The sequence below is a fragment of the Physella acuta genome, unplaced genomic scaffold, assembly GCF_028476545.2.
Source record: "Physella acuta isolate Inbredline_101_S28 unplaced genomic scaffold, ASM2847654v3 ptg001210l, whole genome shotgun sequence".
Lineage (NCBI taxonomy): Eukaryota > Metazoa > Mollusca > Gastropoda > Physidae > Physella > Physella acuta.
Window position 1 is genome coordinate 1,315 of NW_026732727.1, and position 25,760 is coordinate 27,074.

General features: G+C 35.3%; 1 protein-coding gene across 1 annotated transcript in view; it reads left to right on the forward strand.

The window, feature by feature from the left end:
• Positions 1–2,056: 2,056 nt before the first annotated feature.
• Positions 2,057–25,760, forward strand: part of LOC131957124 (uncharacterized) — a gene marked incomplete at its 5' end in the record, with an annotated part of 98,982 nt that continues 75,278 nt past the window's right edge. The window contains 24 exon segments of the mRNA XM_059321831.1: positions 2,057–2,174; positions 2,432–2,601; positions 3,183–3,376; positions 4,021–4,146; positions 4,307–4,528; positions 5,552–5,700; positions 6,399–6,510; positions 7,254–7,375; positions 7,568–7,762; positions 8,088–8,319; positions 8,767–8,886; positions 9,318–9,485; positions 10,310–10,413; positions 10,568–10,646; positions 11,344–11,462; positions 13,270–13,441; positions 14,694–14,929; positions 16,307–16,529; positions 17,543–17,725; positions 18,079–18,174; positions 18,678–18,859; positions 19,528–19,669; positions 20,506–20,646; positions 21,543–21,665. Of these exon segments, the coding sequence (XP_059177814.1) occupies positions 2,071–2,174; positions 2,432–2,601; positions 3,183–3,376; positions 4,021–4,146; positions 4,307–4,528; positions 5,552–5,700; positions 6,399–6,510; positions 7,254–7,375; positions 7,568–7,762; positions 8,088–8,319; positions 8,767–8,886; positions 9,318–9,485; positions 10,310–10,413; positions 10,568–10,646; positions 11,344–11,462; positions 13,270–13,441; positions 14,694–14,929; positions 16,307–16,529; positions 17,543–17,725; positions 18,079–18,174; positions 18,678–18,859; positions 19,528–19,669; positions 20,506–20,646; positions 21,543–21,665 (3,714 nt within the window).

Consider the following 25,760-nt stretch of genomic DNA (forward strand, 5'->3'; position numbering starts at 1 on the left):
CATGAGCAGATTTTGGGTTTTTTAATGCCGTAAGGATCATGAAATTAAGTTTTTATTGATTATTAATTAAAGTAAATGACAGAAACATTCAAATTTTTTATTGTACTATAGTCTCAATCAATCAATATTATCATTTGTTACAACAAGTTGAACTTTTATGGCATTTAGAATTACATAGCAGCTTGTTGTTTTCCACTTGCAGCGATTTGTTGTGCACTTGGTTGTGCAATTGCAGCGGGTGTAGCCTTGGCCCCCAGTCAATGATTTTGAAGATGCGATGGTTCATAGTGATTTTTCCTCAGTGCCAACTGACGACAATAAGAGCAGTTTTTCGTGAAGAATTGAAAACTCACTTCTAGCATACAGTTGTTTTAGAACACCATGTTCCGTTCCTAATTTGTAGAAACCGCCCTCAACGCTCATGACAACTGCAATCACGCTTCGGGGATCACCGCGACCTCTGTCAACATCTGGGACACGGATGCGTACATTGTCAACCACTTCACCATCTTTTAATTTTGTATTTGATGTTTTAAGCATCTTAGCACCTTGATTTTGCAAGCCAGAATGAGCTGCTGACCTGTGTTCCATGATGTCTTGTTTGTTGTGACACAATCTGCAGGTTATGTTCCCTCCGTACCCTTCGTCATCTTCATTGGATACTCCACAAATAGCATGGACATCTTTGCCACAGGATCCACAAGAATGAGCTGTACAAACAAGAGCTAAACAATACGTTACTCACAATGAAACCGCACCCAGAATAATGAAAACGCGATCACAACTTAGTCTAGATAGAACATTGGCCAGGACATCCCGGCCAATGCGCGCATTGGCAGGCCAATGTACAAAATACGCTGTCAAGTTTAAGCACTTCGGACTTTGGCCAGTACGTCCCGGCCAGTGCGCGCATTGGCCGGCCAATGTACGAAATACGATCTTACTTCTAAGTTCTTCGGGCTTTGGCCAAGAGAGCCGGCCAATCCGGGGTTTGGCCGCACTTCGGGCTTTGACCGTAACATATATATATATATATATATATATATATATATATATATATATATATATATATATATAATGGAAAGACCCCGCGCGGATGGTTGGCCCTAGGCCCCGCGTATTCCTAACGCCGGCTCTGTATAGTAGGCCTATATAACTAGGCCTATAGCTTGGCCTAATTATTATTTATTTATAAGAGTAGACCCAATTACTATTAGTATTACTTATATTATCCTAATTAGGCCTATCATATAACGATTATAGTATAATCCATAACTATAACAGAACCTAAACTAAACACTTACACTTCTAAATTAATATTAGGCTTAAATAATCCTTATCTGTTCAATGATCATTCTATACTCATTATTATCATTTTTGTCTTTAGAAGTATGACATTAAATTATTATATAAAAAAATTAAAGATTCTAGAATTCTAGGCAGCTGTTTCTATATTTCTATATTTCACTTGTTATTTCATTGTGATTATGACTATGAATGCAAAAAAAAACCTTAAAAAAAAAGGCATAGGCTTATTTATAAGCTTAGTCTTCTTCTTCTTCGTTTTTAATTATTAGTGTTGAAGGGAATCGAGATTTATCTGCCAGTGGGTTTGAACTCGAGACTTTGTTCGAATTTATCAACCATGAGCTTTTTGACGACTCGACCACGCCTCCTACACAATTAAGCGTTGCGTGTCAACTGGTTATGCGCTATTTAGGCCATTGACTCCGATTTCAGCCTGCTTTTCTTTTTTGGATTTGCTTCCATAGCCTTTGTCCAACCAAGAACAAACTACAAGGCAGCAGTTGTTTAATTTTGGAGTTGTCTCTCCTAGAAGAGTGGCTGTCCCCAGCTAACGAGCCTCATCTGCCCGAGGGTTCGAACTCGAGACTTTTCGGTTTAGCAACCATGAGCTTTACCGACTCTACCACGCCGACCCCTATACGCTTAGTTATATTGCCTAAATAGTAGGTTTGATTATGACATGCAATCCTATTGTTAACCTGTGATCGATTGCTTCCTCAATAATTCCTTTATTGGCTCATTCATCCAGAAGTATCAATTGAAATGGCAACAGATGAAAGACTTAAGTGGCTGGAGGTCAGAATAGGATCCTCCTTGCGACCTCGCAATGAAGATCTCAAAAATATGTTGCTGAATGATGATAACAGGTAAAACATGCTTTTGATATTAGTTGTGGGTTAATTGACATATTAATGAAAATATTTTATACTTTCCTTACATTTTAGGTATCTTTTGGTTGATTACAAAGCCTAGCCATGGAAGTAACCTTATCCTAGCTCATATCCTAAATCTAAGAGAAGAAATATCATTCTACTTTTTAAAGTCGAAACATGAATGTAACGTTAGAGGTGAATTAAACTCAAATAACTTTCTGTTTTTATTTTTCATCTTGTTTGTTTACTAGGCTTGCCTTCTATGAGTTTGTCAACAACGAAGATGTGAAAAAGCTGTTTGTTTACATGCGCCCTGAAAGACAGATAGTAGCATCCTTGCAGCCACCTATGGAGCTAAAAACTAAGGCAATTTTTTTCTTAAAGTGCAATCCTGGAACAAAGCTTACAAAGGATAATATTGGTAATTTAAAATTTTAAGTATCATACTTAACAATAAAAAGTTTTCAAGTACTATTTTTTTAATTAGTAAATCATATATTTATTAGCTTTTAGTTTTAAAATTAATCATTATGAATTTTAGTGAAATTTAGCTGTTTGGCTGAACGGTCAATATATCATAATATACAGCCTGTTTATTTTACTTTGTCAAGATTACTCTTCTTAATTTTTCTTAAGGAAGTTTTTTAAATGTAGTTTTCTGTAATACAGTCTAATCTTAATGTGGATATTCTGAAATAACAAAGTAGTCTATGTTCCCTAGGTTAGAAACACTATTATGTATTTTTGTTATTGCATAAAGGTTACCACTACGAGTACTTTAGCATCATAACTGGCAAACAATTCTGCTGTACCTTACACATTCTCACATATCCCTAGAATAAAAAACACTACTCTGGACTGAACCCCCACCTTCCAACATTATGCCACTATGATTGCTTATCAATATCACCATTGAATTTATGGACTGAACCCCCCCTCCCCTCTCACCTTCCAAAGTTATACCACAATGATTAATTATTACCAATACATTTATTACAACAGATAATGAAGTTTTCTACTTGGACTGCACAAGTACCCCGCTTGAGCATTTAGAGATGACTATACGAGAGGTGTTTCTTCCCCTGCTAACAACCAACACACACACTTTAGCTAATGCCTCTGGGAACGGGGACAAAATCATGGATATTCTACACAGGCTAATGGCTACTGTTGAAGTCTCACAGGGTCATGTGGAGGTCAGTTTAGCCAAAGTTGACCAGTATTTAGAATACGTTTTTGTTTTGTAAATGTACTTAATTTACTAATATAATGGTGTCATTTTACAAATTTATAGGATGTTACTTTTACATTAAAGATCAAATACTTAGGCCAACAATAAGCTATAAATAAACAAAATTGTTTTGTAGACATCTTAATTCTTTAATTTGAGTAGTGGTTCTTAACATTTTTGGAGGCACTGAACCCCACTAGTTTCATTTGCGCATTCACCCAAATCTATTTAATAGTTCCTTCTTCCACACTGACAATAACTGATTGAACTGATTGTGAGTCAGGTGTGTGTCATTACCTTTGCTGAACCTCTGAGACTGACTCACTGAATCCCTGGGGCTCTATCAAAACCCTGATTAAGAACCACTGAATTAGAACAAACTTGATCTAAGATGTGTTTAAAAAATTTTCTGGATCATTCTAAAGAAATTAAAATTGATAAAAAATTGAATTTCACTAAATTTTAAAAGCAGATGTGTTTTTTCACTTCTATTATTGAGGCCAATACATGTGAATTAATTTAATAAAAGGCCAAACACAATTTTAAAAAGCAGTTTAAATAATGTTTATTGCGTCACACTTAAGTCTATGAGTTTCCTATCGACTGTAGGGTCAGGTGGTTCTGAACCTCCCAGCCATTGAAGTTCTGGCAGAGGCAGCAGCTTCACCCTCCAGAAGGGCTGCAGTGCTTCATGTGCTAGAAACCACAGTCATAGGGTGGATCAAGCAAATCAGGGTAAGTATCAACGCAAGGGCTCTTTTTAAATCTGTCGGCTGTTACTGAGTCGGTGGGAGAGGGGGGGGGTTGTAGACATGATGCCTGATAGAAACGCTGCTGACCTTTGACCTTGTCATCCCCCCAAAGAGCTGAACTAAAATTATTTTTCTCTGATTAGAGTGTCCTGAGACATGACCCCCAAGCTGACCTGTCCCACCAGTTTGGCAAGGAGCCTGGTCCACTGGATGAGATAATCATGTGGGAGAGACACCTGGAGAAGCTCAAGTCAGTAGATGACCAGCTTGACTCTGATGTGGCTAAAGACATCCTGGAAAACTTAGAGGCAGCTGATAGCCAGTACGCTCATTCATTTACTGGTGTTAGGAAGGATATCACAAAGGTAAGTCCTGGTAGCTGAGATGTGGCTAAAGATATCCTGGAAAACTTAGAGGCAGCTGATAGCCAGTACGCTCATTCATTTACTGGCGTTAGGAAGGATATCACAAAGGTAAGTCTTGGTAGCTGAGACACAAAGGTAATTCTGGGTAGCCGAGATGTGGCTAAAGATATCCTGGAAAACTTAGAGGCAGCTGATAGCCAGTACGCTCATTCATTTACTGGTGTTAGGAAGGATATCACAAAGGTAAGTCTTGGTAGCTGAGATACTGAGGTAAGCTTGGTAGCTGAGATACTGAGGTAAGCTTGGGAGCTAAGACACCAATGTTAAGTTTTGGTAGCTGAGATAATGAGGTAAGCTTGGGAGCTGAGACACCAAGGTAAGTTTTGGTAGCTGAAATACTGAAATAAGCTTGGTACGTGAGATACTGAGGTAAGCTTGGGAGCTGAGACACCAAGGTAAATCTTGGTAGGTGAGATACTGAGGTAAGTTTGGTAGCTGAGATACTGAGGTAAGCTTGGGAGCTGAGACACCAAGGTGTGAGTTTCATCTGCAAAGTTTGTTTGTTGTGATTTTGGCCTTATGAATGAACACCATTAACATTATAAATCAGAACCTAATAAACACAGGAACTTCCAACATACTTTCCCTTATTAGCCAAACTTAAGATTCCAATTAGGAATTTAACTCTCTCTTTAACTAAGCCATGTCATCCTGTTATGCATAGTCTAAACTAATTTTTTATAGTAATGCAAGGGATAAAATAGATTCCTCTTTATACCTAGCAATCATTGGGCAGATGAAGTAGAGTTAATATGTTTCTTGACCTTGGCATATGAAGGGCTGGTGTGGTCAGCACAATGCCTAGCCACCTTTACTTTCCCGGTGTGAGTCAGGTACTTATCAGAGTTGGGTAGACTCAGTCACGTCTTACAGTCACAAGTATAAACCGATATCCAAACTCGAGACCTAACAATTATTCAATGATTAAAATAACAATAAAAGTTACCATTTTCTTTACAACAGGCTCAGGCAGACGTGCATAGAATTCTGAAATTTCTCAGCACTCTGGAACCCTGGTACAAAAAACTACACAATGAGGAAAACCCTAAAGTGATTGTCAAGTTCTTCAAACCTCTAATGCATGTGTTGAACTTGGTCTGGAATCATTCCACGTAAGTTTCTCTTGTTTATTACCTGCTTTGTTTGTAGTTAAAGAAAGATCATTCTCTCAAGCTAATCTGTTGATAATGCCACTCAGAGGCATCTATTTATGTCCCCAATAAGGCCATGACATTAGGGATCCAGATGTTTAGGATAAAGTACATTTTCAGAATTTAATGGATGGATAGTATGGTCTGCACCAAGCTTTATTGTGTTTACCTTACAAAACTTAAATCTTGTCTACTGTGTAACTAAGTGAAGCATCTTATATTTATGTGCTTGTGAACCAAACTTCAGACTGTTGCATTAGTACTCATATGCTTGACCAAGCACAATATTTGTTTAATATACCTCCAATAAAACTTTACAAAAGTTTACTTGCAATTTATTTTTTCAATTATACATTAGTTATTGGAATTGGTTGTCTTAATTTCCCAGGGCTGTGATTTTTATTTTCTGAGATACTATATATGACTATTCAATGATTAGTATATATATATATATATATATATATATATATATATATATATATATATATATATATATATATATATATATATATATATATATATGTATATATATATATATATATATATATATATATATACATTTCTGGGTATAACTACCCCCAGGTAAGAGCTTAGGTGTTGTAAAGTGTCCTGTTGATGTAAGTGTGACAATTTAACATTCACCTGTTTCCACCTGCCAGATATTACCACCAAATTGACAAGTTCCACAACCTGCTGAGGCTGCTGTCCAATGAGATTGTCCACAGAGCCATAGCCATGGTTGGTGATGATGTCCTCAGGGAACCATTGGAGGTGGGGGACACACTTTTATATAGCGAGAACCTTTAAAAAAATTATGTTTTCATAGTGATTCAAAGTGGTTGCAGCCCTTTGCTCCCCAGGGGCCACAGAGGAATGATAATGATGAAGATTGATTCAAACAAAGAGTTTAAGTTGATAAATTAGTCATGTAATTTCATTTATATAATATAGTAGAGCTATCCATCCAACATTGTTCAATAATAATTGCTAACAGGGACTAAATTCTAACAATTTTAATCGGCTTAGGAGTTGTGTGAGATATATTCATCCTTCCTACATCTTTATCCATCACTTAAAAAAAGTAAATATCCCTCTTTATACCAGTGATCCATTAGGTAGAAGAATCAGAGTTCATGTTTCTTGATTGTGTGGTCAGCACTATGCCCAGCCACCTTTTACTTTCTCCAACATTAGTTGGGTACCCATCAAAGCTGGTGGATTCAGAGAAGTCCTGCAGTCACAAGCCCTAACCGAGATCCAAATTCAAGACCTTCAGTGTAGTTGCCAAATGCTCTACCATTCAACCACGCGGCCCCAATCATCCATCACATAAATGTAGTTATCATCCTGGTAGCTTTTAGTTTGGCCAATCTTTTGTTAAACAACAGATATTATACCTCTAAAACACCACTTTACTCTCAAAGTGGGCACTATGTACAGAATACATGTATTGAATAGAAAATAAAAAAACGTTTTAGGTTTACATATTGAGTAAAAATAATGTTTATCAACAGTCATATGCCAAATTGAAGGAGGCATTGAGAGTGTGTGCTTCTTTTAGGGGAACTTACTTGGATTTCAAAGAGAAGGCAGATGATCAGAATGCCAAAAACATTGCAGAAAATGCTGAAAAACTGTAAGCTAGTCAGAAAAACCTACTGTATTTTTGTCAAAGATTTTAAAACCGTGAATTTTTGTCTCATCATTGTGTACTACCTTTATTTCTTTATGTAGATACAGTACAGTTATAAATAGACATTACATGCAAATTTTTTTTCTTTTATTCCTCTGTAAGCTCTAAATTTATTTATTTCTAATGTTCCTACAGTGCTGCTAGACCTAGAGGGAACCTGTTTAAAACCAAACTGTACGGCCCCCATGCCTACACACCAAGGTATGGACTCCGTCAAGTTGATGGCGGCAACAACACAGACTCGGCAGATGAGGAGGAACTGTGGATGGACAGCCCCTGGCCTGCCAGGAATGCCCCTTGTTTTGACCTGCTCAATAACTTCATGGAAAGGTTTCTAACCCATCTTCTCTTTAATTTGATAAATTCATTTAAAAAGTTAGAATTACTGTAAGAGAAATTTATTTGTCACTGATGAAGGTCTGTGCGGCAGTGGTTTACTAATTTGCTAGGTTTAATGTGGTAATTGATCTCAAATAAAATTTTTAAATAAAATTTTTAAAAATTAGGATAATTTTCCCTATAATTAAATTAAATTAGAATAACAATGAGTAACAATGAGAATAACAATGAGTAATAGAATAGAATTTATAACAAATATAAGCTACAAAGTAATAAAAAAATATTTTAACAACTATAATAAACTTTCCACAACCAGATGCAATGACGTCCTTGAACTTGTGGAGACAACTCGCCACTTTCGCCTGCTGGCCGGAGCGGCTGAAATAGGTGGCGCTGGCAGCCCAAGTTTGGACGCCATGGTCAAGGAGCTGCACAATAAGTACTCCCACGCCATGAATGAGTTCTTCTCTCAGGTGCAGAATGTTTTATGTATTGATGGCAGCCAGCAGTTTGAGAAGGCTTTCTTCAATTTTAGAACCACTGTCAAGGTCAGGAAATCTTCCACTACATTTAATTTCAAAAGTTATTATTTTGAAAAAAGCTTTCAGGATAATTTTGGTTTTATGTAGGCCGTTATCAATACAAAGTTTTGTCAAAATTATGAAGACCTTAGATAAATTTATAAATATTTTTTTAAAATTTTAATGTTCCAAAAACATAGTTTTCAAGAATAATTCTACAAAAAAGTCTTAAGACAGTTTCAAAATTTATTATTGAAAGCTTTCATTTAATTTATGTTTTTATGTATATCAACACTTAGTGAGTTTAGTCAAAACTAGTAAGCTTTTTAATAAATCCTTTGAATTGTTTTAATAAAAAAATTAAGTTTTCAAAAACATTATTGAAGAATAACTCTATGCAAAAGTCTTTAGACATATTAAATACATGTTAATTTTGAAATGCTCTAGTGTATTCTGTCTTGTTTGGTGGAATAGGAACTAGAGAAGAGCCTGTCTGGCATCCTACGCCTGGCATTTGATCAGTGCCCTCTGGTGGAGGCTCAATTGAGACTTCTAGAAGTGTTTGAAGGGATCAGTGGCAGAGAACTTGTACAGGTATGTTGTGTGCCAAGTAGCTCAGTACTGAATTCTTCCACGAGTTTATATAATGTAGTTTCTAAATTTTGTAAAGATTTTGAAAAAAAAATAATGACATCGTTTTTTGTTGAATAGTTCGTAGAATAAACATATTTTAATTTAGTTCTTTATAAAGTAATTGTAAAAAAGTAAAATAGAATACAGATGATAAAGATAGCATTTCTGTTGTCCCTTCCCCCACTGAAATTTAAGTTCCATCTTACTTCCCCACTCCCCTCAAAAAATATCTGAAAGAAACACTGATGTTATTCACCAATATATTTTATTTCATTTAAAACAGCCCCATATCCTTTGTTCATTTAAACTTAACCCCATATGCTGTATTTAGTTTAAACCTTAGCCCCATATGCTGCGTTCAAGTTAAAACTTGGCCAATATTCTGATTCTAGCAACACCTGAAAGACATTGACAAGACTCTGGTCCACAACTTCACAGTGGAGCTGGAGCAGGTCAAACACATCTTCGATGAGTCCTACATCTCCCCTCCATCCCACCACAACATGCCTCACACTGTCTCCAAGCTGATGTGGGCCAGGGCACTCAAGGAGAGGATATCTGTATGTTCACATTTTGTTTTTTTCTAAAAATTAGTCTTAATTTTTTTTAATTCATCATTTTTAAAAGTAGAGTAAGCTACTGGCTAGAAACATGATTGTAATGAGGACGATGAAGTAGAGTTTGTTTTGCATTATACACTACTGATGCTAACAAAAACTCAGTACCATCCCCTAGAAATAAAAATCACCCTATCTCTACCATTTCCATGTTATACTTACTGTAGTATTCCCTATACATTGGCTTCTACTGTTTCTACAAATTTTACTGTATACTTGAAATAAGAATCTGATGTACAAATTGAAAAAAATTATACATATAGTTCTACTATTTCTAACTAAATCTATTTTATAGTCTATTTAAATCCCTATAGACTAAATGAAAAATCTGTAGGTAAAGTTCACATGTTTCTAACAAAATCTGTTTTATCCTCTATGTAAATGCCCTGTGGACAAAAATGAAACATGTTAGCTCATTATATAAAGTTCTACTGTTTCTGACAAAATAAATTTTATTATTGAAATAAGAACCCCCATGGACAAAATAAAACATATAAAGTTCTACTGTCTCTAAAAATCTTCTTTATAATCTATTTTAGAACCCCATGGACAAAATGAAACATGTGTATATAAAGTTCTACTGTCTCTGAAAATCTTCTTTACAATCTATTTTAGAACCCCATGGACAAAATGAAACATGTGTATATAAAGTTCTACTGTCTCTGAAAATCTTCTATACAATCTATTTTAGAACCCCATGGACAAAATGAAACATGTGTATATAAAGTTCTACTGTCTCTGAAAATCTTCTTTACAATCTATTTTAGAATCCCATGGACAAAATGAAACATGTCAGCCCCCACTCACTAGAAGGAGATGCTGGATGGCACATGAGAAACTTATACAATAATATCATCAAGGATTTAGACAAGTTAGTCAACATTTTTTAATGTTCTTTTCTAGTTTTAACATTAATTGAACATACAATTCATGGTACAATTATACGTAGTGCTAAATAAAATATAATTCATGATTAGTAGCCTATTTAAAAAGACAGTCAATTTGCTTCATTTTAATTTTTTTAGATTTGAAAATGGAGTGATCTCAAAGTGGCAGGTTGAAACAGTGTCAGACCTCAGACAGAAGCTAAAGGAACCCTTGTTGGTACGTGCCTTATTGGTCATTGACCAATTCAGTTTTGAACTAGTATTTTAAATTTTTGTAATGTAGCCTAACCAATCAGCTACTAATTTCCTTGTAACAACTTTGTATCATCATTCTTCATCCCAACTTGAGTGATTTGCAAATAAAAAAAATCTGTTGCCTTTTGGATGTTGCCATCTCTTATGCCATCAATTAAAAATGTTAGTTTGGGAAACGGATGCCTCACAATCTGTTTAGTTTTTTCCTCTTGAAAAGTTCTGATTATTAAAACCATATAACTTATTTTTCTATAATATACACTTTTTTCTGCATTTTAAGTTTTTCAATTTATAATGTCTGTTAATGATATATGACTATCTGTTTGGTTTGGTTTCAATTGACTTATCTGTAGTGCAGGTCAATGTTCCCTCTAAGGGGTAAAAGCTAGTGTGCAAAATGTATTTTCTGTGTGCGCTGTTCTAAAATCCTTATATATATATATTTATTTTACAAAATCACTGCGCGGCAGCTAAAAACTACTGCGCGGCCACGCAACTGCGCAGCTTAGAGGAAACATTGGTGCAGGTTAACCAACAGTTTTTGTCAAATTAACATTTCTTCATTTTCATGAAAATGTTAACTGTTAGAGCTTAGGACTTGACTTTGTTTCAAATGGTAATACTACATTAACCTGAAGTAAACTACAATTTCCTCACAGATAGCAGAAGAATATGATGAAGACTTTGACATTCGTCCTAAAGTTATTCATGTCAACCTTGACCCCAAACTTCTGCTTGTCCTTAAAGAGATACACTACCTTAGCCAGCCACCTTTCAGGTGAGAACATTTTTATTACCTTCAGTTTTTATATGGCATTTTTGATGTATTTCTTTTTGGATTCTAAAGTTACAATATTTGACTGATTATATATTAACATATCTTTTAAAGATATCTGTCTTTAATTTTTAAAAATACTTTTAGAATTTTTTCTTTACTCAAAAAAGCACAGGACTGCTTTGATGGGCAAATATTGACAAATTTATGTTATTTAGTTAAAAGCTTTATTCACATCCAAGTTACCCATCTTAAAATTGAAATATAAGATCCAATAAGTTAAAAGCGAAGCTCTTTTCTTCGCAGTTTTATAAACTATTTAGTTAAACTTTAATATTAAAATAATTCTTAAATTATAAGACTGCCATTTACCTCATCAAAAATTATCAATAGAACTTAATAATACCAAACCATTTCTTTCCTTTAAAAAGTGTACCTATGTTAAAACAAAATGATATTTGAATCATTGGACAGTATACATCTCCCTGAATCAGAGAATGACCAATACCAGTACCCAGCAGTAAAAAATAAAACAATATTTGAATCATTTGACAGTATCCCACCTCCCTGAATCAGCAAAAGAGCTGCCAAGAAACACCAATGCCAGTACCCAGCAGTAAAAAATAAAACAATAATTAAATCATTTGACAGTATCCACCTCCCTGAGTCAGCAAAAGAGCTGCTGAGAAACACCAATGCCCAGTACCCAGCAGTAAAAAATAACACAATATTCTAAATCATTTGACAGTATCCACCTCCCTGAGTCAGCAAAAGAGCTGTTGAGAAACACCAATACCAGTACCCAGCAGTAAAAAAATAAAATAATATTTGAATCATTTGACAGTATCCACCTCCCTGAGTCAGCAAAAGAGCTGTTGAAAAACACCAATACCAGTACCCAGCAGTAAAAAATAAAATATTATTTGAATAATTTGACAGTATCCCACCTCCCTGAATCAGCAAAAGAGCTGTTGAGAAACACCAATGCCCAGTACCCAGCAGTAAAAAAAATAACACAATATTTGAATAATTTGACAGTATCCACCTCCCTGAATCAGCAAAAGAGCTGTTGAGAAACACCAATGCCCAGTACCCAGCAGTAAAAAAATAACACAATATTTGAATCATTTGACAGTATCCACCTCCCTGAATCAGCAAAAGAGCTGCTGAGAAACACCAATGCCCAGTACCCAGCAGTAAAAAAATAACACAATATTTGAATCATTTGACAGTATCCACCTCCCTGAATCAGCAAAAGAGCTGCTGAGAAACACCAATGCCCAGTACCCAGCAGTAAAAAATAACACAATATTTGAATCATTTGACAGTAATCACCTCCCTGAATCAGCAAAAGAGCTGCTGAGAAACACCAATGCCCAGTACCCAGCAGTAAAAAATAACACAATATTTGAATCATTTGACAGTATCCACCTCCCTGAATCAGCAAAAGAGCTGTTGAGAAACACCAATGCCCAGTACCCAGCAGTAAAAAAATAACACAATATTTGAATCATTTGACAGTATTCACCTCCCTGAATCAGCAAAAGAGCTGCTGAGAAACACCAATGCCCAGTACCCAGCAGTAAAAAATAACACAATATTTGAATCATTTGACAGTAATCACCTCCCTGAATCAGCAAAAGAGCTGCTGAGAAACACCAATGCCCAGTACCCAGCAGTAAAAAATAACACAATATTTGAATCATTTGACAGTATCCACCTCCCTGAATCAGCAAAAGAGCTGCTGAGAAACACCAATGCCAGTACCCAGCAGTAAAAAAAATAACACAATATTTGAATCATTTGACAGTATCCACCTCCCTGAATCAGCAAAAGAGCTGTTGAGAAACACCAATGCCCAGTACCTGAGTGTGACAGCAGCCAGACTGGAGACCATTGTGTCCAAGTACAACGCCATCATGAGATCCATCACAGACTTTGAGAGGCCCATGTTTGAGAGAAAGCTGGATCAGATTGATAAGGTAACTGTTTTTATTCTGTTCTAACCCTTTTATCAGTGTTTATTCTATTTTATTTCAATTTCATAAACTTTTTTTTTTCTATTTAATTCTTTTTCAATCACTTTCTGTATTCTACTCTTCAAGCATTTGGATATAAAAAAAAATAAAGAAATGTGTGTTGTTAGGAAAGAATAAAAAGCAATTACAGGCAAAACAGTTATACTTAGAAGTTGGGCACATCTATTTTTAATTTGTGAAATATGATAGTTTTAATTTTCTATATTTTAAGTTAGGATTAGGTTTAAAGGTTTTTAAAACCTACAATGCAAGCTGTACATGTAGGCCTATTTGGATCTGGTTAACTGACAAGTTCCTATTAGGGTTTATTTCAGTTAAAAGCTGGAGATACCAAGTGAAAAAATATTACTCCACAGCAAAATTAAAATATTTTGAAAAGCTTATTGAAAAGGAAGACAAGTAAATACTAAATCTTTTTCTCTTATAAAGAAAAAAAATCAGTCCTTGTTCTTGGATGGACAAAAGCTACGGAAGTAAATCCAGAAGAAAAAGCAGGCTGAAATTGGAGTCAATGGTGCATAACATGTTGACATGTAATGCTTAATTGTTTTGGAGAAAATAGTTTTCAACATTTCCATTAAGATCAATGAAAAAGAATGGGCTTTGTATAATGCCAAATATTAGTTTAAACTGTGCATGCTGTAGACCTGCTATAGTATTACTAAAGTATCTAATTTAATACAACCTATAAGAGTAAAATAATTTTTTCAGCTTTTGGAGCAAGGTCTCTGCTAGAGACCTACTAGGGTACTACTAGAGTATCAAATGTAACCAAACCTGTAACAGTAAAATATTTTTTTCCAGCTTTTAGAGCAAGGTATCTGCTATAGACCTACTAGGGTACTACTAGAGTATCAAATGTAACCAAACCTGTAACCTGAAAAATAATTTTTTCCAGCTTTTGGAGCAAGGTCTCTGCTAGAGACCTACAAGGGTACTACTAGAGTATCAAATTTATCAAAACCTGTAGCAATAAAAAAATTTTTTTTTCCAGCTTTTGGAGCAAGGTCTCTACCACCAGACTTATGCTATAGACCTACTAGGGTACTACTAGAGTATCAAATTTATCAAAACCTGTAGCAATAAACATTTTTTTTTCCAGCTTTTGGAGCAAGGTCTCTGCTAGAGACATACTAGGGTACTACTAGAGTATAGAATTTAACCAAACCTTTAACAGTAAAATAATTTTTTTCAGCTTTTGGAGCAAGGTCTCCACCAGCAGACCTGGAAGATGAAAGAATCTGCAGACTTCATCGAGATGGCCATGTCCCTTGTGTGCCTTGATGTCCACCAGAACCTGGACATCATCCAGACCAACTGTAACGACATAGCCGAGATGACCATGTCCTGGTCAAAAGGGACCCTGGACGTGTTTAGTGCAAGAGATGGCCTCAAGTCCTATTCTATGGATGAGCTGCAGGATATGCACAGGTCTTGTGTTTACATCTTTCATTCATCGCAGATAAAAAAATAAGTAATTAAAAAACTGATAAATGCATACTTACAATAAAACCAACGTAAAGAGCTAACTGTAATTTATGTTTCGTTTTAGTTTTCTTCAGTACATATCCTGCATTGAACTTAAAAGTAAAGGAATCTTTATACACAGCAAAACAATAAAACATAATAAGCAAACATTATAATTAACTCAATGGGGTTGTGTCATAATGTGGTAAAGCATGCAATAGCCTAACCCAAAAGTCTAAAGTTTGATTCCTTAGTTTGAGTCCATACGTTGTGCCTATGTTTACCTATTTTTATACTTACAAGACTACATCAAGTGAAGTTAAGGCTAGGGTACCAGACAAGATGCTGCCCACAGATTCTTTCTTCCGGAGAGCTCATGAAAACCAATGAACTCTATAGGGCCTTGGAGACTATGAGCTCTAAATAGCTGTTTACATTCTACACAAATTCTACTTTTTCCTGTGCATTTGTTTGAATGGGAATTATTTAATACAAAGACTGAAACTTTAAACTATTTGTGTGTCGATGAGACCACATTAGAACTTTGATAGGGTTGTGTTCCCTGCCTCATGCAAGATCCACAACTTAAGAGGTTGTCCAGATTTCAATTGACATTTTTAGCGCAATTTCCATTCTGGAGAATTGCGTTTATTAACTCGTCATTTCTGGGAATGGATGGATGAATGAATGTATGGATGTATGTGTGTCAGCAGCTTTAAGTCGTATCTCCTCCTCAACGAAGCAATATCGAGGACTAGTTCCAAAAGCAATTATGTTAGCAAGTTACGAGGATGAACATAGGCCAAAAAAATTCCGGGTTTCTTTCATGGATTTCCCCAAAAAGCCAAAAAACCTCGAAAAAATGCAGTTTTTGGCCCATATCTCGGCAACCAGACCACTTAGCGACTTGAAACATGTACCAATCGATTCCTGCCATAATTTAGAACAATATTGCCGAAGAAAGTTTTCAAAAATATCCTTTCGTTTGGTCACAAAAATATTTTTGAATTAATTAAAATTTGGACCGAATTAGTAGGCATTTTTATCCAACCACACCACACGTGTCATCATGTTCAATAGCTGCGCCATCACGTTCAATGGCTGCGACATCACGTTCGGTAGCTAAGTGCACAATGGTTTTTAGTCATGTAACTCTATTGTAAATAAAACATGTAAAATACTGAAAAAAATAATTAATAAAAAACGTTTTAATAACTAACCAATGGTTTTACTAACCCTGCTCTTGATTTAGGCTACGACAGAGCTATTTTTAAATAACATAAGGAAATTGCGCTTAAATGTCACTAGACTTTTTAATTAACTTGTTTTCTCTTATATTAGAACCTTGAATGATGAACTAGAGAGTGTGGTGTCCCCTGCCTCCAGCAAGATCCACAACTTGGTCAGTGAATCCTACGAGGTTGTCCAGATTTCTCAAGCATCTCCAGCCTGGAGGAACTACATTGACTACATAGATGCTATAGTGTTGGATGGCCTGAAGCAGGCTACACAGGCCAGCTTAAGGAACATGCTCAACACTTTGGTGCAGGCAAACTTGGCTGGGGTGAGGAGTTGTAATTAGTTGATTCTTTTTTACACAGACAATTTTTTAATATAAAAATGTGGTACTTGCCTGTTAAGCTCTAATATTGAATGACAACTTGTTTAATAAATCAGTCCACTTTTAACTAATAACCTAGATGTAACTCCAGCCATTATCCTAGTCCTAACTTATAAGCCTAACCCTAAATCGGATGATTTTCTAGTCGATAATAATTAAGGTAACTCTACATAGTGAATAACGTACAATATTTTCATATTGCATGATCAAAGAAATAAATAAAATCTACTTTATCTTATCTAGGGGACATTAGGTCTTTACATTAGGGTACTTAACTTATTCATCATCCTAGCTGTAACTTATTTAAACTTAACCCTAAACACAAGCTGAAAGGAAATCAGTATATAATCAGTAAATAATTACTATGTTTTCACTTTTGGTATGTTATAGTTTGCCTCATTGGACGCCCTTATCATCATAGTATCATGACAATTATCTCTTCCATACAGTGTTTTTCTAACCTTGAAAACTACTTAATTAACACTTTTTAGCTCCATCAAATTGACATTAGTTTGTTTTTAAAACAGATTGAAATATTTGTGTCTTTTAAGCAAATTGTTTTCTCTTTCACTTTGTTTCAAGCTTTGACCTTAGATTGATAAACTATAGTTTTGATTTAGTAACATATTGAATTCCAGGAGTATTTTCTATTGATAATGAGAACATATTTTTGTATAGCTAAATTTAAGAAATGGTCATGTACAGATAGAAAATGAAGATGTTTTCTGTGGAGGCTCAATAAGTATCATAAATAAAAATTTATTTGTAAACCATTACAGGAAAAGGCTAGTTTCATAAAATTTGATAAAAATAAAAACAATTTTTTTTAGTTTTTGCTCAGAAATTGTTAAAATATTAAAATTTCCATCTCATTGTGACAGTGTAGAAACTATACAGTAAAAAATTAGTTTGTTTAAAATAGAGAAATAACTTGAGGCATATTTTCCTTTACATAGGAGATGTCTGACACCACTGTTGTGCCCATCTTGACCATTAGACTGGAACTGATTGAGAGCAATGTAGACTTCCGGCCCCCACTTGACCAGTCCACCTCAGTCATCAGTGTCCAGGAGATGGTCCAGGCTTGGTTACAAAGTTATCTGGACAGAGGAAAGCTGGTCAAAATGCTAGGACCAAAGGTGATACTTATAAAAGTTGTTGACCTATGTGGTCCTAATATTGCTATTTTCTAAAAATATGCCTACCCTGCAACTTGTATTCTTAAACTGATTCATGTTTAGTCTTGTAAAACAATTTTTTTTTATTCTTTAAATTTTTGTGTAAATATAATAATGTAACTTCAAATTACATTTCTTTAAAAAACAGAAATTTAGTTTATTAAAAAATTATTCTGATTACTTAGTTTCTGATATCTCTTTGTTAAAAAATGTAAAAATAATTGAAGAATATGTCCAAATACATCAAATGAATATTCCATATGATATTAAAAAAAAAATTGTAATAACATTAAGATTGTCATTAATTACTCTAGGGTTCCTATGAAGACTACATAAAAATGGATGAAGAAGTTAAAGATCTGCTTACTCACATCAACAGGCTTGTAGAGGACAACAGTGAGGAATGTAAAGTTAGTATTTTCTTACAATTACAATATCAATTAGAATTATTACCTTGGGATTTAACAACAGATATTATGTCCTTTCTAAATTATGTATTCTGGAGTAGTGTCTTGGGTGTTGCCCATAAATGACATTACATTTAAACATTTTCTTGTTTTGTTTTTTACCTTGCCCTATTACCATCATCAAACATTTTGACAAACAAATCCTCCAAATGATGACAAATTCCAGCATCCCTTCCACTCTAAAATACTTTTTTTTTAAAAACCACAATTTCTTTATAAAATAGTAACTTAGCTGGGTCAACATTATGGTCCTGATAAACTTTTACTACAATTTATAAAATAGTCTAAAAAATGCATAATAACTTCTAAATTTCAGGGACTTTTCACTCCCTAACTCCCCACTCCCCTTCCTCTCACAACAAATGATCACTAAAGTATGACCCCTCAAACTCATACAACAAAAATTTAAAATAATTACTTTTTTAATGAATATTTTTTTTCTGCAGAAACTTTTAGAAATATTCAAAGATTATGAATTTCTTTGGATACAAGATGTGAACCAAACATTTGAAGACTTTATCAATGGGGTTGTCAAGCCAAATATTCTTCGGTCAAGAAGTGCACAGAAATCAGGCAGACAAAGCGCTCTTCCTGCTACAAAGTTTGAAAAGCTTTCTCAAGCTTCTAGGTATAGCAGAAATTAAGATTGAATTATTGAGATCTTACTATAATAACTAGTACTAGTTCTTTAAGTTTATACTGATTATTATAAAGTTAATATTTGTTGAGTTTATGACAGATTGTATTAAATTTATGAAAATGAACTTACATAATGGAACACATGGTCAGATAGTAGAGCTTACAACTTCTAACCCAAAAGTATCCAGATCGAATCCCAGGCATAATGCTGACCACACCATAACTCATATGCCAAGGTCATTGAAACTGATGAACTCTACTTCATCTACCCCATGTGTCTTAAGCGTCAATGGGAAAATATGATAAGACAGATTGTATTGAATTCATGAAAATTAACTAACTTAATGATTCATGAAGTTGGTCTTAGTCGGTCTCAACCCATAAACACACTATGCCAAGAACTGATTCTAAACCCACAAACACACTAGTCAATGACCTGATTCTCAACACACAAAAACACTACACAAGGACCTGTGATACTAAACCCATACACACAACACCAAGGACCTTATCCCACAAACACTACATCAAAGACCTGATTCTAAACCCATAAACACACTAAGCCATGGGTTATCACATCATTTCTAGTTGATCAAAGTGACATGTGTTGTGTTCTTGGAATATTCTGTACTACAAGTTATTAAACCAATGTTTCAGGTCTTCTTCAGCCAGAAGTGCTATCACAGCTGAGATGCTGGAAAATGCTGAAAGAAATTTCCTAACCCCTAAAGGGCAAGAAGGAAAAAGAATCAATGTTCCATCCTTGGATGAGTTTGACCAGGAGATTGATACTTACATGGTGAGTTGAGTGGTTAGTTTGTTGGTAATTTAACTTACAAGTTTTACATGTGGTGAGATGGGTTTAAGATATTGACCACAAAAATCAATGTCCTGTGTTTGTGTCTCCTTTTGTGTATGATACTGACCACAAAAATCAATGTCCTGTGTTTGTGTCTCCTTTTGTGTATGGTACTGACCACAAAAACCAATGTCCTGTAAGTGTTTGTACCTCATATAGTGTATGATACCACAAAAATCAATGTCCTGTAAGTATTTGTACCTCATATAGTGTATGATACCACAAAAATCAATGTCCTGTAAGTGTTTGTACCTCATATAGTGTATGATACTGACCACAAAAATCAATGTCCTGTGTTTGTACCTCCTTTAGTGTATGATACTGACCACACAAATCAATGTCCTGTGTTTGTACCTCCTTTAGTGTATGATACTGACCACAAAAATCAATGTCCTGTGTTTGTACCTCATATAGTGTATGATACTGACCACACAAATCAATGTCCTGTGTTTGTACCTCCTTTAGTGTATGATACTGACCACAAAAATCAATGTCCTGTGTTTGTACCTCATATAGTGTATGATACTGACCACAAAAATCAATCTCCTGTAAGTGTTTGTACCTCCTTTAGTGTATGATACTGACCACACAAATCAATGTCCTGTGTTTGTACCTCCTTTAGTGTATGATACTGACCACAAAAATCAATGTCCTGTAAGTGTTTGTACCTCATATAGTGTATGATACTGACCACAAAAATCAATGTCCTGTGTTTGTACCTCCTTTAGTGTATGATACTGACCATAAAAATCAAAGTCCTGTAACTCATTCCACAGACTGCCAGGGATGAGGTGATGGGGTTTGATGACCATCACAATGTGGGCTGGATAAGGGTTGATCTTCAGCCAATCAAACAAGTCCTTACAACATATGCATCAAAATGGATGTGGACATTCACCAACTACTTATCAGAACAGGTTTGTGTTATAAGAATAATTAGTTTATTGAACCCATAATCCCTTCTTTCTAATTGGCTAAGTAGTTCGTGCATTATCAATAAGGAAAAAACTTCCAAATTATGAAAATGGTTTGGTTTAGTGGTAGAGCGCTATACTGCTAACACAAGTCTTGAATCCAAATCCGGGTTCAAGTCAGTATAACAGCCCTGAGTCCTCGGGTAAAGGCAGTTGGGCATAGTGCTGACCAAACTATCACTCCATAAGTTACTCATAGAAACAAGTAAGCTCTACTTAACTTGCCCCATGGACCTGCAGGTTTGAAAAGGCAAATTTACTTTATCTGTTACTCTTGGAGCACCAACATGTGTAAAATATATAATTTAAGTGAGACAGTATAACAATTACTTAATGGATATTTTTTTCTTAACCTTTTTCTACTTAAGGTCAAAATCTGTTGTAAATATTTTTTGTACCTTTTTATGTTATGATACTTAACTCCTAAGACCAATGTTGATAAGACTTAGTATCGAAACACCGAGTAATGCTACACTGCAAAGTTTTAAACTCTTAAACTCAAATTTCTCAAAGCAAAAAAAAAAAAATTATCAGAAGAAATACATGATACATGTGAATTTATGGGATGGCGTATCCAGGTTGTTGAGCTCAGGACTGCCAACTTTGAAAGTCAGGAGTTCAGATGTTGAGCTCAAGGCCATAAGGTGTCTTTGAGTCAATCCAGCTCGAAAGGATACCTGACCCACATTAGGAAAAAATTAAGGTGGCTGGGCATAGCAATGACAACACTATCCCTTCATATACTTTCACATAAACAGGTTAACTCTAGTTCACTTGACCATCAGGTCAGAAATGGTAACTTTATATGTGAATTTAAATACAACAACCTCCCAACTCAGGTGACATCCATGTTGGAAAAGCTGGACATTTTCCTCAAGAGGATAGAACCAGAGATAGAAAATATAACAGGTGAAGAAAGGGACACAACTAGCTTCATGAAGATGATGCGACTCTTTAACGAGGTTTGTCTCACTAATATTACCTAATAAATATAGATTAAGTCAATTTATTTGTTCATTTTTATTGTTCATTACTAGAAACACATGTTAACATACTTGCTATGTATTTAAAGAAATAATTCAAAGATATATGTACCCAACAAAACCAAAAAATACATAGCAGCTAACAACTTTTAAAAATGGATAGCCCTCTATACTCTTTCATAACTTACGAAGATAATCTTGACTGCACGTGACCTAGTTTCAAGATTTGTGTTTATTTATATTTCGTGGACTGTGTTCTGTGTTTCACTGTGACAAATTTCAAACACCACAGTGAGTATATCATCAACCATTAAACTTACCATACCTGACCTACAGAGGCGTATCCAGGTTTTCGTTGTAGGGGGAGCGAAAAGAGCAAAAAAAAGGCGCCGAATTTTTAACAAGTTCTATATACGTGTATTTTATATATATATATATATATATATATATATATATATATATATATATATATATATATATATATATATATATATATATACACACTACAACCAAAACCAATGAACGTAACACAATATGTTTTGTAATTCTTGTAAAAAAAAATTTCTTACATAATAATTCCTGGGAAATTATTGAAGACAAGTGAAATAGGGGAAATAATCACTCTCTTAATATAAATATGTATATATCTACACATTTAATTATAAATATCAAAACTAATAAATAACTACTTTAGAATATAATGAAATTGTTTAACACTTTTCCTGTTTACAAAATGTTTTTGTCTATAATCAGAATTTAATATATCGTCATCATAAATGCTAAAGTATTACAGCATAATGAAAGTTTTTAAAATCAGAGTTGGTATAAAATCACGCTTTTCGATATAATAGGAAATAATCGGAATAACAACTTACATTTAACTGAACATCGGTCTTTTAGTTCAGAACCTACATTTTAATTAACTACTGCTTCATAGTATTCTTTTAAGATCATTTTTTAACATAGTGATAGGTATGGGTTAGATCACTGTATTGATCACACACCTTTTTACTAGTAATTGCAAAAACAATATTCACAGTTTTACGTTTAAAAAGCTCATTTTCTGGCGGCATGGTACTTTGGTACATCATTACGCGTTTTTCTACATGTACTTAACAGATCAATTCGGGGTGGGTTGGGGGGGGGGGTGGGTTCAACTTCATTCACCACTGTCCGTTAACTGTAGGTCAATTATCCAACCCAGTGTATACCTAGGTGTGGCATTATGTCGCTCTACACAATTGTCGTGGTGAGGTGTGTGTGTGGGGGGGGGGGGGGAGATAACCAACTCAGAGTGAACATAGCGTCAATTTTTAGACGACTGTTCTTAACATACATATATATTACACAAATATATATTACACAAATATATATTACAGAAATAGATTTAAATAAGTAGCAATGGTATTATGACAACATTTTTGTACAGAGGGGTCCATAGGGGAGGGGGGTTGTAACTGTTTCATATAATTTGTAATCGTAACCACTATCGCCCAAACTGTAAGAATACTACTACTTCATCGTGATGATGTTGTTAACCTTGTCAAAATTTCCCCACCACTACGCAGTTTGCTCATAAGTAAATTTAAATAGAGGTGCCACATCAGTTGTATTTGTTTCTGTATTGTAATTTTTTTTTAAATTAATCACACGATTCAAACTGTATATATAAAGTAATGTTGTGTGAAGTTTTATGTATAACATTTTCTAATTCAATTATTCGTAAGCAAATACATTATACAGTTGCCTTAAACTTAACACCCCTCTTACCGTAGAGGTTTTTTAAACATTGCAATGCATTGTAATGGTTATTTTTAGAATGGCAAACTGACGCAGCTGTTAATACGTGTTGTAAACGTAGACACTACTAGACTAGTACAATAATGCTTAATTGCTGCATGAAAAGAAATCTTGTGATTCACATAGATGTGCCGACCAAAAATATTTTTTAAACAAATATCATTGTTTAAAAATTAGAGTTTAAAAAGTTTCCAAAAAGGCGCCACTTTGCTGAAAATGGCCAGAGGGGGAGCGGCCGCTCCCCCTGCTCCCCCCCCTGCGTACGCTACTGCTGACCTACCCACCAGCCTACACCTTCCAAGAACTTTAAAAGTAGAAATAAAGTTCAGAGCCGGCAGCACCATCCACGTGGATGATAGAGTTATTGAAATTGTAACTCAGGCTGTCACCAAAATAAACCCTGATGAAATTTTAAAAGTCTACAATCTAGGACGGCCCACAGAGTGGTACGTCACCCTTAAAAGTCAGGAAGTGTACACCACTCTCCACATGAGGGAATTCACCACCAATGACTACGGCATAACACAAGTGGTGTTTACCCACGTGGACAAGCCTGTGTTGTACGGTGAACTCCACTGGGTACCACCGACGTTTACAGAAGACACGGTTACAAAAATAGTAGAAAATTTCGGCATCCCCAACACCCAGATTACTGTTAAACCTCTCAGAAAAGGAGATGGGCGGTAATCATTAACGCCAAGATGCCGGTTGAGAAACTACCCCATTATCTTGAAGGGGTAATGGGAGATCTTACCCACACCATGTTGCTTCTGTTTAGAGGCAGAAGGCAAAACTGCCATCTATGCCACACTAGCAGGCATCACCCAGGCCAGTGCAGAAGAGAAGACATCAGATCAAGGGATGATATAATCTTGACGGACAACAAAAAATACATTGATGGGAAAGCTGTAGAGGAGATGAGAATGATGGACAGACAAGATTCGACCAAAGAAGACCCTCTAAGGCCTACCTCCTCATATGCGACCGCAGTAACCAAGACAACACCCAGGACGCATACAACAGAGGACACGACAACGCCATTAACACAAGAAACACCAGAGACACCCACGGCATCAATGAGTCAAACAACGGATAACGCTAAACACACCGGCCAGTTCGCTGCGTTCATGCAAGGAAAAGCAGCCCTAACCATGAACCCTAAAGACCACTCAGCCAGGCCAAAACACACATCAGCTGATGACAAGGTGAAGACAGGCAAGCGACCCAGCGGTGACTCACCAAAACATCACACTGGGAAAAAACCAACCCCTAGATAAATACATGCGACCTCACAACAACAAGAATGGCTAGTTCGAGGAATAAAACTAATGTAGGACAACTCACAATGATAACCATCAACATCAAGGGGGCAAAAAAGAAAGCTGACCTAATAATATCGCTCATAAACACTTTCAAAACAGACTACATCCTTCTACAAGAAACTAATTTTAAAAATAAGTATAAGACGGATAAATTTATAAGTAGCTTAGGCTTAGAAACAACTGAAGCATACCATAGTTTAGGAGAGAACTGCAAGGGAACGTCAATAATTAAAACATCAGACAAATACAAGACATTGCAAACATACACAGACAGAATGGAAGACTGGTGATTATAACAGTCGGGGACATCAGCACGCAGTTCACCATTGTCAACATATACGCCCCCGTGGTCAAATTAGAACAAAGGCTCTACTACAAGCATTTGAAACGTACCCTGAAGAAAGAGTTCAAGGACAAGTCAATCATTCTGGCTGGGGATTTCAATCTAGTCATCGACAAGAAAGACTTGATAGTTCAAAACGATAGAGAAGAAATACGAATGGCAGAGGACAGAGAACAAATCCAGTCATTAAACAAAATAATAGAGCAGTTCAATCTAGTAGACACATTTAGGAAGCTACACCCCCATAAGATAGAGACAACATACTGTAGCCCGTCAGGGAAAAGTTACTCAAGATTGGACAGAGTATATGTCAACACAAACAACACAATTAGGAAAGTAGTACACCTGAAAAGAACATTACAGTACACAGATCACAAGGCGACACTGGTGATGTTAAACTCACCAGTTAGCACACGTCAACGCAACACATACTGGAAACTAAACAACGCCCTTTTAACAGAACCTATATACATCGCAAATATAAAAGAAACGATAGCAAGATTCATAACCACTCAACCAAGCACTAATTTCATAGATCTTTGGGAAACTTTCAAAATTGAAGTCAAGGAAATATCCATTAGAATTGGAACATATTTGAAGAGCGAGAGA